We start from the raw sequence: 17761 nt of genomic DNA on the forward strand, positions 1-17761 counted from the left end.
ATCCTCTCTGGAATCACCTTACTGCTGTACCAGCAGATGCCGAGAACCACAGGCCTCATGCACAAAGCTTAAGCCAAAGTCATGATAAGATATATCAACGTTTTCAGAAGCAGAGGTTTCAATGACTAATGATTGCCGGTGCTGCCCTTACAAAGCTGATGCCCCTGCCTGTTTCCTTAGGTGCAAACCCCTGCCCAGGTCTGCAGACTTCTCCTGCAGCTTGAGCAAAGTGTGGAACCAAAGGTTTCCTCCAGGCACTGAGGGCCAGCACAACCCAGGTGCTAAAGTAAAGCGACAGACGTGCATAAACAAAGCCACACCTGTTAAAAGCAATGCAGGCAGCAGAGTAGGAAAGGTAAGGGCGGTGCGGTTTAAAGAGCTCAGGGTAGTTTCACATGACCCTCCAGAATCTGTTTGTGTCCGTTGTGCACAGACAAACAGTGGCACTTGGCCAGCTGCAGCAGAGATCAGACAGACACTGGAACAAGGTTAAAAGAAGAAAGGCCGGGGGGGGGAGTTATATAATTGCTCAGTGCCAGCGGCCTCGTTGTTGGGCTCCTGCTCCGGGCCATGGCCGAGGCCCTCAGCAAGGTGGGCACCTGCTTTGGTCCATCACCATCCCCCCCGCCGCCGCTCAAACCGGGCTCCCGGTAAGTCATGTGTTTGCTCCATGTTTTAATCCCCAGCTCTCCCTCCTCTTCCAATAAATGCTCTCAATATGAAATTAAAGCATGTTACTTAACTTACTGTACCATCCAGCTATTGTAGTATTTTTAGAAGCCAGCTGAGCATTAGCCCTCGCTGACTTGTTTGCCTGTGCTATTTTGTAATATTTTCTGTCAGTCAGCATCTGTGACCAAGGATGATTTAATCGAGTGACTAGCAAGAGTGCTAGAAGGATCTGAAACAGGGTTTAGGGGGTTTTTTTTTAGAGTCCTTTAAAGCATTAGCATTTCACATAGCCAAAACACACCATCATTACAGGTTAGACTTCAGTGTCCTTTTGCAAACCTATATCGCACGACACAAAATGCGACATGCTTGCATCGTATTAAGAGCCAAAGTCCACTCATAGACAGTGTTATCTCTACGTATCAGTAACCAGGACAATCTGGATTTATTTTTTCAATGTATAACCAAGCCTTTCAAGTTGCACTCCTTCAACTATGACATACAATATTTGCTGCTGTTCGTGCTAGCATGATAAGCGTTTCAGTTATCAAAGAAAACATTAAATCTGTTTTTTTAAATCAGAGAATCAGACAGCCATATACTATAGTAGCTCTGCTGTCTGCGCATGGGCTCTGTAATCACTTCTTCGGCTCCGAGTGCTACTGTTCCTACCTGCAGTTAGCTCAGAAGAGTATTATCAGTATGAGACAGCATTATTAGGCTGACCAGTGTTGCTACTACTCTACTGCTGCTTCTCTCATCCTGGTTCCTTCAGCAAAGTTTATCCAGTCAGTCATTCAGGATAATCTTACAGGTAAATAGGGCTTAGAGAAAGGAGGAAGAAGATTCAAAAGTACAAATAATAAAGTATCATCTATACTTCCCTTCTCCCTCTTTCTTTGCAAAGAAAGGGGCCTGACATTAGCAGAGGCAGAGTAGGTTTCTCAAGAGGTCTGGAAATCCCCTTTTAATGAAGGCTTCAACTTTTTCTAACTTCAGCAGTCACTAGAAGTTTACGAGATGAAGGCAGGCTACAAGTGGCAGCACAGCTTCTCGGAAGCTCCTGGGAGCACAGCCAGACTGAGGACATCCAGACCACCAAGACGACAGTCCCTGGTTTTGGATTTACTGTAGCTGTCTGCAAACCCACACAGCCATGCCCCTGAACAAAAGGTTCAATTGAGCAAGAGTCACGCGTACTCATGCCAGCAGTCCCACAGCGACAAATTAAGATCATGACATACTTCCGATGTTTGTACACCATCCAGCACAACAGAAAGTCAAGTCAGACGTGCTGACGGGTCCCACTGCGGTTTAGGAGACTATCAAGGCAGATACACCTCAGTTTGCACAGAGGCACTTCTGCCATGCCAGGAGCTCGCTGCCTACCTGGCAGCGCTACTTTATCACACTGAGGTAGATGTCTTAAAACTAGTCAAGCGTAAAAAGAAAATTAGCCAAGTCATTACTTGAGCCACCTTAGCTTTACACTGTTCAGGCAACTTGTGTAAAGCAAAATGAAGTACCTTCTGCTAGCACAGGCATTGCAAAGTGTTCAAAAGTCTAAGTGGTTTCCAAAAGAAGCAATTATTAAAATTCACTGAAGAGGTGTCCACCACAGGCTGTGAAGGAGTGGACACAGCTCCAGGCTCCAGAAGCCGGAAGGGGATACTTTGAGAAATTGCACTCTTTGTATCTGCAACTTGTTGCTCTTAGACGAAGGACACAGAGGTAGACGAACACTTCTTTATCTGACCCAGTACTGCCATTCTTAACATGCTTCTGGAGTTTCCTTAGGCAATAAACAGATTAGGCAGCATTTATTCTGAGGACCACTTCATATGATTCTTCACCTTCCAAACAAAAGACTATTTGCATTTATGTAAAGTAACTTTCTGCATTGTTTTCTAAGCTATGCTGCTTCTTTACACTGTGATTTTGCAGCTTTGGTTTACTTTAAAGCATCAAATGTACAAGGAGGAGAACAGACTCAATTATGGGAAGTGCCGAGTAGCCAGCTATTCATCTAAGTAAACTTTCCTATAGCTTACTGGTATCCGCAGCAATCCACAGAGTTTCTGTTCCGTCACTCAATTTTACTCTTAGCCCTGTGAAGGCATGAAGGCAAACACATAGGCTATTACAGGAAGAAATCCACCTGACAGATCCAGACCAATGTTTAAGCTCTAATCCAAACTCCACAGTCTAGATCAATTAGTAATGCATATGATGCTCCTTTCTTAAAAGATTTAAGTCACTGGACTTCTTAGTGGCTAAATACAGCAGCACAGTTTCCTACCAGATAGCTGTTTGTTATATTTTCAGCCTGCTGACACCCCAGAGCTTGAGGAAATTTGTCCCAAGTACAGTTGTACAAGCAGGGCTCTTGGGTTTGTCCAAAGTCACTGTTTTGCAAATGATTTCAAGTTTACTCAAACACAGTTCATATTTTTTACTGTCTTCTGCCAGAGCTCCAATCACATCTTCCCGCCAGTGCTTAACATGTCATAGAAATAAAGGAAAAACAGGCTTTTGCACACTAGGCAAAAAACTTTAAAGAGCATTCTCAGACAACCCACATATTACATAATTAAAGACCTGTAACTAGGTTTCCTGCCTCTTAACTATAGTCATTTGACTAGGTAAGAGCCAAGTAAAAGGCTCAGTAAGTCAACAGAGTAACCATGAACCTAGAATTTTAGCATTCCCATCGCTAAGAGAGCTTGTACAAACAAGGGCTTAAAATAAAGCCACCTAGCTTTGTCAAAAGTCGGGCTCTCTCTCCTGAAGTAGCAAAGCCACTAACTGCAGGAATCCTTCTGATTTTACAGTACTGGCTGTCAAGACTGAGAGTGAGAACCCTAGAGACCAGGAACAAACAAGTCCAGCTTGGGATCACAGGAGTAGCAAAGGCAGCAGCACCTTCCTCCCTACACACTGCAGCACCTCCGATCCTCGGTGCCGCAAATCACTGAGAACATGCTATAACCTGGCAGGGCACACAGACCTATTGCTATCCACACATTCATACAACCCTCAGCAGACTTACCAGCCCACCACACAACATATACAATAGCTACAAGAAACACAACATACCAGGAATTAGCAAAAAAAGAAGGAAAATGAGAGAGACTGACAGACAAGACAGACCTGCATCCGTGGTCTATGTCTCTGCAGTGGCAGGGAATTTGTTAAATGAATCACAGGAATTATATTACATCCCATGATATAGGGGAAGGCAGAAAGGCTTGCCAGTCTGACCTTGGAGGAACTTCTCTTTCGACCCCCGTCTGGGTTTCAATAACCCACTGACCAGAAAGTCCTTCAATTCAGCAAAAAAATTGGGGGTTTGGACCCTGTTGTCAACACTGAAACCCTGTAGTGTGCATGCCCCAAGTCAGTGAAGTGTTTCTTCTCTTACACCAAGGGGGGGAGGGGGGGGGGGGCTTTTAAATACATGGACTGATACAGTTATACAATATACTGCTGTAGCTGAGCCAGAAAGTTATTTTTCTGAAGGTGTTTCAGATTATTTTAAGAAGTATTACCAGTTACGTGACTTGTCATTACCTGCATTGCAACTGCTATCAGGGCAGTATTGTTTCATACCAAAAACTACTGTTACTTACTAGCCAGCCCCCCCCCCCCCACACAAAGAGGCCAGCCCCCCAGAAAATAAATAAATAAATCTAATCTGGCAAGAGGTGGACTATGACTAGCAACCTCCAACAGTATCTGGTAGCAGCAGTTTATACATAAAAAGCTTTTCTCCAGTAAGGCAGGAGTGAGCATACCATGTTAGCTGACAGCTTCAGCAATGCACTTTTACAGCACGCATACACACTAGCATTACAGATTCAGCTTCTCCAGGCTGGTCTTTGCAAAACTGGCATTAGCAGGGTTTTCAACACTACTGAACCCAGAATTTAGCAAGAACTACGTCAAAATAAATTTCTCTCACTAGATGCAGCCCTCTTAGTAGAAACTAACCACTCCTGCAAGAATTTAGCTGTCTCACAGTACTCTCCACAGAGAAAATCAATAGTATATTCCACAGTGTGCACTTTTTAGACCAGACTGCCATTTATTATGGTAGAACAAAATTCAATGCATGATGGTTGCTGTCTTTTAATCAGCTAGCAAGGAGGGAATCCAACTGACAGGCTTAGAAATGCTAAAAGCTTTGTTCTATTTTTAATGAGACTAAAACCACCATGGCTGTTAGAGACAGTTTACATAGTTTACAGCTAAAATAAAGTCTTGAAATACAGAAAAGAAACAAATGCACAAGGTTCTTCGTGAAAGCAATCACTTCTTAGAGCTGTCTTCAGCTAGAAAGCACTTACAAAAATGAAGCAGTTACTTGCTGATAAAGTGTCATTTTGCTTCTTTTTTTAAAGCATCAACTAGGTTCCTTTCTAACAAAACACCACTGAATAAGTGAAGTTTATATTAGGAAATTCTTCACAGTAGAAAATTACATGCTTATATGGAAATTCTGTTTCTTCTGCTGGTGCCCATAGATCCTGATAATGTAGCTTTAGCTTGTACTTAAATGTAAGTTAGCCTTACCTTCAAAGCAAGTCACTCTCACTGGCAAGGGACTGCCACTGACAAAGCTACCAAAACCCTAATTTACTGCATGTTCCAAGCTCTTTGGTTTTGGTCAATACTGACTCCACCAATAAAGTCCCTGAAAAAAAAAAGGAAAAAAAAAAAAAAAAATCTGTTTTCTGTGAGAGAGAATTGTATTTACCAATAGGAATTAAACAGAAAAATTGAGTCTTGTTACCCTGAGAAAGTATAAAGTAGTATGTCATATTCCTCTTTTTTTTAAAGAAGCTTTTCAGTGAGATTTTGCATCATTCTCTTATCAAAGAACTGATACTTAATAGACTACACTACTTAAATTGAGTTAAAAGCACAGCAAGGCTCTAATGAACTTAGCAATCCATACGCGTTAACTACTATACTGGATGGTGCTCACATAATCTAAGGGAGTAATGCAACCCATAACGATGTGTTGTTGCTCATAAAACCTTTACCCTATTCAAGAATCCTTACCGGGGTCACTTTCTATGTTTTGCCCAGAGAGAATTGTATTTACCAATAGGAATTAAACAGAAAAATTGAGTCTTGTTACCCTGAGAAAGTATAAAGTAGTATGTCATATTCCTCTTCTTTTTAAAGAAGCTTTTCAGTGAGATTTTGCATCATTCTCTTATCAAAGAACTGATACTTAATAGACTACACTACTTAAATTGAGTTAAAAGCACAGCAAGGCTCTAATGAACTTAGCAATCCATACGCGTTAACTACTATACTGGATGGTGCTCACATAATCTAAGGGAGTAATGCAACCCATAACGATGTGTTGTTGCTCATAAAACCTTTACCCTATTCAAGAATCCTTACCGGGGTCACTTTCTATGTTTTGCCCAAGTTTCTGAAGAGCATGGTCAGCCTATATTCCTTCCTCATCAGAAAGATGAAAAGAAATATAATGGGAATATTTGTACCCAGGTGCTATGGAAAATTTCAGCATGTCACACACCCGCTAACACACCTGTCCATTCTGAGAAAGTGTCTTCAAGATTATTCTTTTAGCTTGCACTGAAAAAAAAAATCTTCACATGCTCTTTCGGGGGAAGTTGTAACACACAGAAAGAAGGTACAGGATATTTGATCCTTTTCAACCCACTGCCCTCCCCATGCTCAGACCTGTGAAACACAAGGTAGCTCGTCTGTTCTACTTGGCATCAAGTCTATGAGAGCTCTGGTTATAGCAGCGCTGCTGGCCAGCTGCTTGCAAGAACACTGGCTTTGGGAGTGAGGTTTTGATAGCACCCTTGCACCAAGTGGACGGGAGACGTTCTGCAAACCGCCTCGGACAGTCTGTCCCAGCGCAGGCTAATGATGCCCTGCATTAACCTGGGAAGGCTCAATGCTTGAAAGGACCTGGTAGTCTCTGTGATCCGGCACTGAAGCAACACATTTGTGTGTCTCAGGCCAGGGAAGGGAGGAGAGAAGAGAAGATGCTACCTAGGTTGCAGGAACCACTATTTCCATACAAGTGCATTCTCTTTAAGAATAGATATTCCAACCTCTACACTTTGGGAAGCGGCAACCACAGCCAGATAACTTAAATGGCATTTAACTGTATGCACCCTTATAGCTAGGCAGCCCTGAAAACTCAAGACTGATGAAACTAACAAAGGAATGAAAGTAGCATGAAACACAGAGCAAAGGAATTTATCCCACCTGAATGTGGGTCTGCTTTCGTAAAGGCAATAGTGCTATCCCCTTTTGCCTTCTTGATGGTTCAGGTTCAAACTGAGTGTTTGAACAGGCCAATAGGTGAAGATGATTCTTCACAGCCCTGGACAGAGCTGATAAAATGATAGACTTCCCGTGGGGCAAGAGGCACTGTGCTCACACAGACAAAATTCACCGGACACCAGCAAGCAAAGTAACTCTCAGAGTGCTAATGAAGTTGTTCTTCAGGTCTTCAAATTGAAAATCTGATGAATTTCAAGTGTCATGTTGAACAACTTCATACAAGACTATTTTGCTATCCTTACTTGCTTCAACTATCGGTGATATGGACCTTATCCCTCTACTTTCTAGCCAATTTGTTCAACTGTTGCAATTTAGGGTACCCCTCCCCTCCTTTCTTGAAGAGTGATCCTTGGCACTAGGTAAGTAATTAACTAGGTCTAGAAATAGGCGTCCCATCTGATCAAACCTATGATCCTAATTATATTGACCACACACCTTTCTGCTTAGATAAAGAACCATTTAGCTGTTACACGGTGCAATCTGCCCCAGAACTAATTGCCCACCTTAGTCAAGGACTTTTGTAGTTCAGGTGACTTGCTTTCAGTTAGATGCAGAACTAAGTCTTTACATGTCTCCAGAACAGCAAGCCTCACCAAAAAGAAGGTATTTAAGAATCTCAGATATGTGGTAAAGATTTATACACCTCAGTTGACAGCTCTATAACCTATTAAAAAAAAACACACAGAAATCACAGACACATCTCTAAAGCACAACAATCATGCCTTTTCACGATTAACAACCCAGCATCAGATCTTGCATTAGAAGAGACCGTTGTGCTCTCCCCTAACCAAATGGCAGAGTTCCACTCTCTCAGAGCAAATCAGTAATGTAATTTCTGCAAAGAAAATGATGGCGTGTAAGAAATAGTCTACAACATATGGGTACTTAAACAAAAAATACTTCTTTTGTACTGCTTACATTGCAGTAATAGGTTACTTTGCAAGCCCTCAGAAAAAAAACCAAAACACCATTACCAATAAAACAAGATGCCTGTGTTTCTGCATTTCTTTCTTTAATCATGTTTGAATCTCATTTGACCTTCAGTTTTAAGAAAGTCACATCACCGCACCTTTCACACTGATGTTCAAAACAGTTTTCCTAAAAAAAAAACCATAAAAAATAAAATAAAAAAAATCCTCAACAGTGATGCTCTGTTAGACTTCATAAAGTCACTGCCCCCAAGTGTTAGCAACGGTTGGGCAATCTTTCTAATACAAACTATGCTGCAGTGCTGCCTATGTACAAATTGTCAATTCACAACAGTTGGAAAGAAAACAAAACAAAAATTAAGCTAAGACTAACAACAGGGCTCATCCTGGGTATTTCAGTGTGCCAGTGTCTTATCCCCATTTCTCAAAATGAAAAAAACGTGCAGTATTTTCTACATCTTCAGAGTCCTTATCAGAATACAAAATAGTAACTAGTTTGACTATAGTAAAACCCAAGCAGCTCAAAGGTACTTTTTAGCCTGAGAACTTCTCTCAGTGCTCTGGATATTTTACCTATCTCTGGCTGATTTTCAAAAATCTAGGTACAATATGAAATGTGCTTAATTGCTACACTTGTTCCAGTATTAGTAAATATAGATGTTTGAGCTAATTGCAGGTAGCTCTACCAGTTATCCTGCATGAAGAAGATGGCTTTATCAGAAAATCTTTATTGACTTACCATTCTCTAAAGGAAGAAAATTTGCAAAAGCTCAGCAATTTGCATTTAAATAGTAACAGATTACATGTAAAGTTGCAAGCTGCCCCAGGAAAACCCAATACAAAGTGTAAATCTTTAGTTTTTGCACAAACTGGCACTCAGAAAAAAACCTGCTTGTTAAAGGGAAGCATGTCAATCACCTCTTCATGCTTGGAAGGTTTTGTTTTTGTTTTGTTTTATAACTAGTTGTTCACAGCTTAAGAGTGTCAAGTGACTGCTTATTTTGTACAGCTTCTCCCCACTTTTTCTAACACCTACTGGACACATCCAACAAAGTTACCCACAGCACGGCAGAATATACACTGCAACACTTCAGCGTGGTCAGCAGCAGCAGCTGCTTTAATTCTGCACAAATCTTCTGAATACTGGGCTACGGTAAGGCCTCAACAGATCAGGGTTTTCATAACTACCAGTATGCTACTTACTGGAGGAAGGTCTGGTGTGCCAAAAATTGCCAAGGTAGCACAGGAAACAAAACAAGCAAACTACACCAAACAAGACCTGCTCAGGTACAGGGTCTCCAAACAGGGAAAGATTTCAACAGAGATGGCAAAGCTGGTCAGCCAGAAGAAAAGTTCAAGAAATCCCACAATTATCATACTGCCATGTGCACAACATTTGATTGTGCTAGCTTTAGCAATGCTGAAACACTACAGCTACTAAACCACGAGAACGTTTCTGCAAATGGATTTCTACTGTACACTCTGAGGAAGACAGGATGCAATCAGATGAGCTGCTGTTCAATCAGTATTAAAGTGGCTTTAAACCACCTTTCTTTCTCTTCTTTTCCCTGAAACCACTGCTGAAGAATGGGGGGGGGGGACCCAACATATGTGACTTGTTTACTTTGCAGTTCAAGGGGCTAGCAGCTCACACATGAGCAGCTACCATGCTTCAGCTGAGATGGTGATTAACTCCGGGGTTCAGGGTGGTAACTTTTACAGCACAATCAGTATTTATTATACCGCTTCCTCTAGTTTTGAGCTATTCTTTCTAACCCAAAAATGCAGATCCATGGAAGAAAGGTAGTGGGAAAGATTCCTGCTGAGATTAAAGTCAAACCAGAGATCAAAAAAAAAAAAGAATCGTAGGATGAGGAAGAAAAGAGAGAAACTTTGAACTAGGCTTCAGAAGCAAGCTGTAGGTGAGAGGAACAACCCACCTTCTGGATACAGTTGAACTGAAGACCATTACATCTAGCTAAAACAAGAAAATTAACTGTGGCAAATTACCTGGGAGTCCATTAGCACACCACCACAATACTGACAGCATGTGTGTAATCTTGCATCCTAGTAACACGTATCATTGTGTCAATATCCCTGTTCCAGAAGATGCTAGTGGGACAGTCGATGAAAAGTTTCTGGTCTTGTGGGTTTGGGCTTATTTTAATCTTCAGGGCAAGTCATGCTCTAAAAGATATGCTGTCAGAAAACTATTTTTCCAACCTGCTCTCATCCAGCATAGCAGTTATGGTTTGCAACTAAACCATCCAGCCAATTCATGTTCAACAGCCAGCAGTTTGTCATAATTTTGAGGACATAAAGGACTCCAGAAAAAACAAGATCGCAACAGATGCCTTTTTCAGAACATCTTTAGCACTCTTGGTTAACCATTTGCTCATGTCAGAAAAAAAAGAAAAATCTATTTCATACAGAAATTTCATCAGCACGCATGTAGGAAGGCATTCTTCCCATCAAACTTACAACACACTCCCTTATACTTATGTATGGTCAGAAGTAGATAAACGGGCACTCTGAAGTCTTAATTCGCCTTCACCTTAGAGAACAGGCTCTACAAGTGCCTCCAGCTACAAAAGGCTTGAAGTGACTACCTCAAACGTTGACATTAATATTTGGTCTGAAAAATTCTGAGTCTGTCATGAATTTGAAAAGGAAAAAAATTTCACGTAATTGAGTGTACATGGGTGGGTGGGTAAACATGCTGTAAGTTGCTTTAATACATGGATATCTGCTACATTGAAGAGACTAACTGAAGTGATCTAACAAGTACAAATAACACGAGACATTAAAGAACACATATGTAACATATGATCCTAGAGTTACCTTCTGGAGAAATCTTTCCAACAGGTCATGACAAGTGGTCATGGCAGTGTGACCACGGCAACCACTCCTAGCTTGCCAAGGGGTTCCTGCTTCCCTGCTAGTCAAGGAAGGATGAGCCCAAGAGAGGGGCTCTGGAAGAAGGATATGCAGAGGGGGAACAGGATAAAAGTACACAGAAGGACTGTGCAGGACTACAGGGTTTCACTCAACCAGGCGGCAGGAGACCCAGAGCCCATAGGGGCTGATTAGGAAAGAAAGCCCATGGAGGTGGACTAGTCCCAGGTACAGTCACTGCCTCCTGACATCATCATTGCCAAGATGTCCTCCAGAAAGAGGCAGTGATCTCCTTCCAGGAGGGCCAAAATGTCTTCTCCTAAGCTCCCCCGGGCCCTACTCTCCATCAGCCTGCACTGAAGGAAATCCTGAGCAGCTCAGGTCCCTGCCAGAGGGGTGTGGGAGACAGAAAACCCACAGGCAGGAAAGGGAGATGTTAGCCTTGCCAGGTTAGGCACAGACTCTTTACAATCAATAAAACAGTTCATGCATTTCAAGGCTTGTGTCAGCCCTCACTTCCCAACCTGCACTGCCTCTTCACACTCCAGGCATGGGGGGTGGCATCTCTTCTGCAATGGGCCCCAAGTGGAGAGGAAAGGGAATATCTGGCTAGGGCTCCTAGTGCCTCATGTCCATCCCCACCAAATGACTTGAAGTCAGGGGCACTCGTGACCAAAGGATAGCAGCACCAGTCAGACCTGAGGGTGGAAGCTCACAATCCACTTAGTGAGGAGGAGCTTCCCCATGCTGCCCCGAGGATGGTTCTGGGATGATATGGCTGGCAGTAGGTCCTCAGAGAAGGCAGCATGGGAGACAGCCCGCCTGGATGTAAGCCTTGGGAGAGAGTAAACACCAGGGAAGGCAAGAAGATGCCATGACAGGAGACTGAGTACCAACAGCTTAGCTGGGAAGCCACAGAGGACAGAGGTGGGCCAGGAGACACCTGGGCTATTGGCTAGCACCCCTAGGTTCTCCTTTGCTTCTGTCACACTGCGAAGTCCCTCGTTTTCCACCTCAATGCTTGTTTCCAAGAGGCACCCATCATCTTGGAGCATATGAAAGCTCAGAGTACCTGTCTTGCCTAGGCCAAACAAATCCATTTTTGCAGCCAGGTGCATGGGGTGGGGAGAAACTGGAGACAAATCGGCTAAATCACATTTCTGACCCACTCACAAGCAAACAGTGCCATTCCAGCTGCAGCCAGCACTGGACACTACAAAGATTTCTGGAGTGGGTTGAAGGTAACTTCACATCACAAGTGATCAGTGAGCCAACAGGGGAAGCACTCTGCTTAACCAACAAGCTAGCAAAGCCAACTCATGGACAAAGAACCACCAGTTGGGGAGGTAGAGGCTGATGGCAGCCTGATGCCATGCTGAGATGAAGGTAACAAGAGTAAGCAAATGGAGCAAGACTACTAGCAGAATTACAGTCCTGAAATGTGGAAAAGCAGATTTTTGGCTTACTCAAGGATCTGCTTGCCAGGTTCCCATGGGAGACTGCTCTGAAGGACCAAGGGGTCCAGGACAACAGGCTGATCTCCCAGGACGGCCTCCTCAAAGCTCAAGAATGGTCTATTTTGGCATGCAGAAAGTCACAGTGAATGGCAGAAAGCCACGGTGAATGGACAGGCAACTCCTGCCTCAGCTCAAATGCTGAAATGCAAAGAGGGTTGAAGCAGGAAGAGGTTACGCAGAAAGAGGTTACACAGAAAGAGTATGGAGATACTGCTCAAGCAGAAGAGCTCGAACAAGCGAAAGATGCCAAGGAAAAAAAAAAAGGAATGCTTCTACAGATAAGCAAGGACAAAAGGATGGCTAAAATTAGTCTAGTTAGTGCTCAGTTGTGCACAGGACCCAGCAGCTAAGGACACAAAAGATCAACGATTTCTTTGCCTCAGTTTTTCCTAGTAAAGTTCGTCCTCACATCTCCCAGTTCTTTGAGCATAGTGTCAGCATCTGGGGGACTGAACCATTACTCACAGCAAAGGAAGGTTATGGATCACACAAGCTAACTGGATCAAGTCCCTGGGACCAGATGGGATGTGTTAGAAGGTGCTAAGGAAGCTGGCCAATACTACTGCAAGGCTACTCCCTCTTATCTTCAAACAATAAGTCACTGATCAGAGGAGGATCCTGATGACTGCAGAGGCAAAAATCACATTCATCTTCAAAATAGGCAAGGATGAGGATATGAGGAACCAGAAGCTGGTCAGCCTTGCCAAGTTTCTGGCAAGATTATGGAGCAAGTTCTACTGGAAGTCATTGCCAGGCACACAAAGGACAAAAAAGCGATTGGTAAATCTATGCTGGCTATTCCAAAGAACAAGTCATACCTGACATTTCAGCTCACAGTTTTAAACCGCGTATATTCAGGGTCTTACCTCTCAAGAAACCAAAACACTTACACAGATCGTGGATCATTGTACTGCCTTTTGATTTTCTCATACTGTTGCACATACTAGGTTCTTCAAATATATAGTTAAAATTTTACAATATTAGACAATCTTATGGGATTTTAGAGTATCTAATTATTTTCATTAGAATGTAGGCACCTCATTTGTACTCCCCACAGCCCAAAGCAATCTGCCTCAGATATAGCTGAAAACTGCAGAAAAGTTAACTGCAAACTTGAGAAGGACCTAGTGCAACAGCATAAAACTCACCAAAAATACTTCTTTGCCTCCACTGAAGTATCAGTTTTACAAAAACCCATGTGAGCTGAAATAATGGTCTGTCACTCTCCTACACTAATAGCTTCAAGAACTTCTTCAAGAAAGGTGCCAACACCACTTTGTCAGAAACCCCCTCCTGAACTGTGCAGAAGTATTCAGTATTCTGGGGAACTTGCCAGCATGACAGTATTTACTGTATGACTAATATGCATTAATGAAGCACAAATGGACAACTATTTACTTGTGCTAATAACTAAAGCGCTTTATTAGAGCTAAGGCCTCTAGCATGAAGGATTGCCAGGTTCCCCCACTTGCCAAAATTATGTCAAAAAATGGAGCCAGTGTGTAAGACATCAAGAGCTACAGCCAGTGCGTAGTAGAGTCTTAAGTCATTGTTTAACATTCAGCTTGCAAAGGACAAGCATGCTCCAAAACCACTGGCTGTTTCCGAGGGCTTGTCTTTTCATTGTAGAGGCTAGAATTTCAAATATGCACACTGGTCTTACCAGTACGCAAGCCAAAGCTATCTTAAAATAGCAGTAAAGCCTGAAAGCTTTGCTGGGCATTTGTGTTCTACCTTTGATTGCTTGTTGTTCTTTCAAAACCAGAAAGAAAAACACTGTCTTAACGCCTCAGATTAAAATATCAATACTATCTGGCATAAAAGACCATTAATACCAATAATCTGGCCATTTCTACATGAAGTATTCCTGAAGGCTGATCAATTTGTTAAAATTCCATCCTGAAAAAGCAAAGCCAATCCTTGAAGAACAAAGTCCTTGTTCTATGCCGCACTCTGCATCCCACACCTCCACAAAGGGAATGTGCCTGCAACGCTAGGAATGAAAGATACACCTGAAAAGTGGCAGAGTCTTGTGGGAACCTAGGGAGACCTTTTAAAGGAGTATTTTAGACTGCATTATATTAGAAACTGAAAGAAAAATTCTTAGAGGATGCAAAAGAAGCAGGTGAAAATCCTTTTCAGTCATAGCTAGTGCTAGGTGGACTTGATATATTCATCCCTAGCTTTACAAAGTAAGTGGCACATCCACCACCGAAGCCATGGTGACTTCAGGCTATCCATTCTTGTTTGAATCAGCAGCTTCAGTTCAGGATTCAGCTGCAGCATTATGACTAGATGGCCTGCAAATGTAGAAACAAAATGATCCCTGCCATGAGACACCACATTAACAATAAAGTTTAGAAACTGTACCCACAGTTTCTTTTTAGAAACAGAAAAAGTCTCCTCTCAGAGTTGATCACACTTAAACAAATTCATGCAGAATCATAGGATTTTGGTTGTGGGGTTGTTGTTTGGGGTTTTTTTTCCTCCTCCTTTTTTAACTTAAAAAAAGAAGTCATAAGTGCATATGAAATACTGTCCTTCCTTTGATCAAAGTCTCCCTTTAGACTGTGTAAGGCAAGAAAATCTACTGGGCATAACTTTTAGCAAGGTCTGTATCTAAATATATTTCTTGGAAATACTTAAGTATAAGACAACATTATATCTCCAGTCTTTTCCAAGGACAGAAAAGGCCTGTCTGAGCCAACTGGCATGGACAGCAACGCTAAGAATTATCCAAGCCACAGCACTTTCTTGAAAAGTGACAGCTCCAAATGCACAGCAATCTTACCTTCCTCTTAAAAAACAAAATAATCTTCTCCAGTGGTTATTTACTCATATGTAGAGCACAGAACATCTGTAGGAGAAAGGTTCATTAAAAACACACACCTCCAAACTATCACTAAGATAACTCCAGTTGACTATAACAAAGCCAATTTAAAAAAAATATACTTCCATTCTCTTATATTTCAGGTTTCTATTCTTTCACATTTACACAGACGTTTGAAGTACGAAGCTGTCTTAGGACAGGTACATCAACTTCTCTCATCTGTTAAGTGAGAGCTGTTACTAACATGAAAACACTCATACTGGTAGTTCTCCAAAATAACCAGTTGGTAAACAGCTTGGTAAATATTTACTCATTTGGAAGAGATCCCATTCATAAGAAAAAAATATGCAGGACTTAGTTTGGTGCTACAGTCTTCTAAACTGATTGTTACCATTACTTCAGAATGGTCTCATGAAGTTTTGTGAGAAAAACACCAGAAAGTGGCCTGTTTTTATCAACGTGGGTGTTTTTACAATCTGGAAGTGGCATCTAAGAAGTTGGACACAAGTCAGAACCTAAAGAGATCCATTGCTTTTGATTTTCACAGGATCACTGAATGATTGAGGTTGGAAGGGACCTCTGGAGGTCATCTGGTCCATCCCCCTGCTCAAGCAGGGCCACCTACAGCCGGTTGCCTGCGACCGTGTCCAGGTGGCTTTGGAGTATCTCCAAGGATGGAGATTCCACCACCTCTCTTGGCAACCTGTGCCAGCGCTCGGTCACCCTCACGGCAAAGGAGTGTTGCCCGATGTTCAGAGGGAACCTCCTGTGTTTCAGTTTGTGCCCATTGCCTCTGGTCCTGCCACTGGGCACCACTGAAAAGAACCTGGCTCTGTCCTCTTTGCACCCTCCTTTCAGGTATTTATTATATATACATTCGAGAAGGCTGAGGGGGGATCTTAAGTAGTAAACTGTAGATTTAAACATGTCCCTTGATTTAGCTCTAGTTTTCATACATGTTTAAGAAACTGCTTGTCTATAATGACATAACAAGATTAAAAGATAGGTTCAGTCTACTGTTTAAGCATGAGCATGAAACCATATTAACAGGAAGATGCAAAATTAAGCTTCTTTACTTGTCATTTCCTCACCTGATTTGCAACATCTACGTTGTTTCCTTACCACTGTTAGTAGTAATGTAAGTAGTAAATGGTATGATTGACCATTACAGTGCTTTGAGTCTTTTTTTTTTTTGGTGGGTTGAAAAATCTTATATAATTGAAAAATGTAGACCTAGCCACTTGAAATTTCTTGCTCACATTCACCTTCAAAAAAGACTTTATGTTTTGCCAACCAACTTCTGTGTAAATTAGAATACAAAAGTAGAAGTGCAAACAGTTAAGAACAGACTTTCAACTGGAATTGTAGAAAGGTAAACTGGTACAGCAAAAAAAGTAATTGATGGGTATTTCTTGTAAGAAGGGAAACTAATCAATTATGTAAAAGCTTAGTGTGAGATACAAATTTCTTTGACATTATTTTACTTCATATACAATATTCTGATGACACACGATAGTGGGGGCAATTGCACTTCCAATGGCCTCAAGAGGTAAGCACCACACCTATTTTAATGTTAGTGAAAACAACTGCTTCTGGGACAATTTTTTAAACAGAGTTCTTTCCAAGAAAAATAGACAGAGGCTAGAAATCCAGCTCCAGTTGCTCTTCAAGAAAAACTACCAAGCAGCATCAACTCTATCTGTAAAAAACATTTGCAGTCTGCACTCAGGGAGACAGATTTCGTAACTTCATATTGGAGGCAACATGTCTTGTAAAAAAATTCACTAATGTTCTCACTGCTTTGTACTTCATGTCTGCTGCAGTCCGTCAACCCTCTATACCACATACATGTAAACTGTTAAACAAGAGCATCATCAACAAAGTATCTGTTGACTGACACCATATTTCACAAATCTGATTACTTTCTGCATTGGCAGTAGCAACATTTCAGCTTCATTTCTTCATACAATATGTAGAATGACGCAATGCAATAACGCCTCTGGTGTTTTTTCACTCAGCTATGCCCAAGGACTTTGAAAGCCTGCTTGTGCACTCTGGTCCTTCCATATTGCCCATTAGCATAAAAAACCCAAACTCCAGGCCAAATTCTATACAAGCAGCATCCTTGTACATTTAAGCCTAATGAGACTAAATTAAGCCACCATTTATTTTTAATCTTAAAAATCGTGTATTGGGTTTGTGTGGCAATGTTTTGGTAGTGGACGCGGGAGGGGGGGGCTGCAGCAGTGGCTTCTGTGAGAAGCTGCTAGAAGCTTCCCCCATGTCCAACAGAGCCAATGCCAGCCACCTCTAAGACAGACCTGCCACTGGCCAAGCTCATCAGCAACGGTGGTAGCACCTTTGGGATAACATATTTAAGGGGGGGAAAAAAACTGTGGTGGAACAACAGCAGTGGAGAGAGGAGTGAGAATATGTGAGAAAAACAACTCTGCAGACACCAAGGTCAGTGAAGAAGGAGGGGGAGGAGGCGCTCCAGGCGCCGGAGCAGAGATTCCCCCGCAGCCTGTGGTGAAGACCATGGTGAGGCAGGCTGTCCCCCTGCAGCCCATGGAGGTCAA

The 17761-nt window shown here is 42.2% G+C and overlaps 1 protein-coding gene across 2 annotated transcripts in view; it reads right to left on the reverse strand.

Annotated features, from left to right (window-relative positions):
- GRB10 (growth factor receptor bound protein 10) overlaps positions 1 to 17761 on the reverse strand; it is a 114009-nt gene that overhangs the window by 91940 nt on the left and 4308 nt on the right. Inside the window, exon 1 of one of the 2 annotated variants that reach the window (XM_009282902.2) lies at positions 3823 to 3868. The exons of the other annotated variant lie outside the window; for it this stretch is intronic. Coding sequence (XP_009281177.1) covers positions 3823 to 3828 — 6 coding nt within the window. The 5' untranslated portion in view covers positions 3829 to 3868. Of the gene's footprint in view, positions 1 to 3822; positions 3869 to 17761 lie in introns of those variants that run through there. 2 annotated transcript variants of the gene reach the window in all.

Source organism: Aptenodytes forsteri, unplaced genomic scaffold (genome assembly GCF_000699145.1).
Source record: "Aptenodytes forsteri isolate BGI_AS27 unplaced genomic scaffold, ASM69914v1 Scaffold150, whole genome shotgun sequence".
Classification (NCBI taxonomy): domain Eukaryota; kingdom Metazoa; phylum Chordata; class Aves; order Sphenisciformes; family Spheniscidae; genus Aptenodytes; species Aptenodytes forsteri.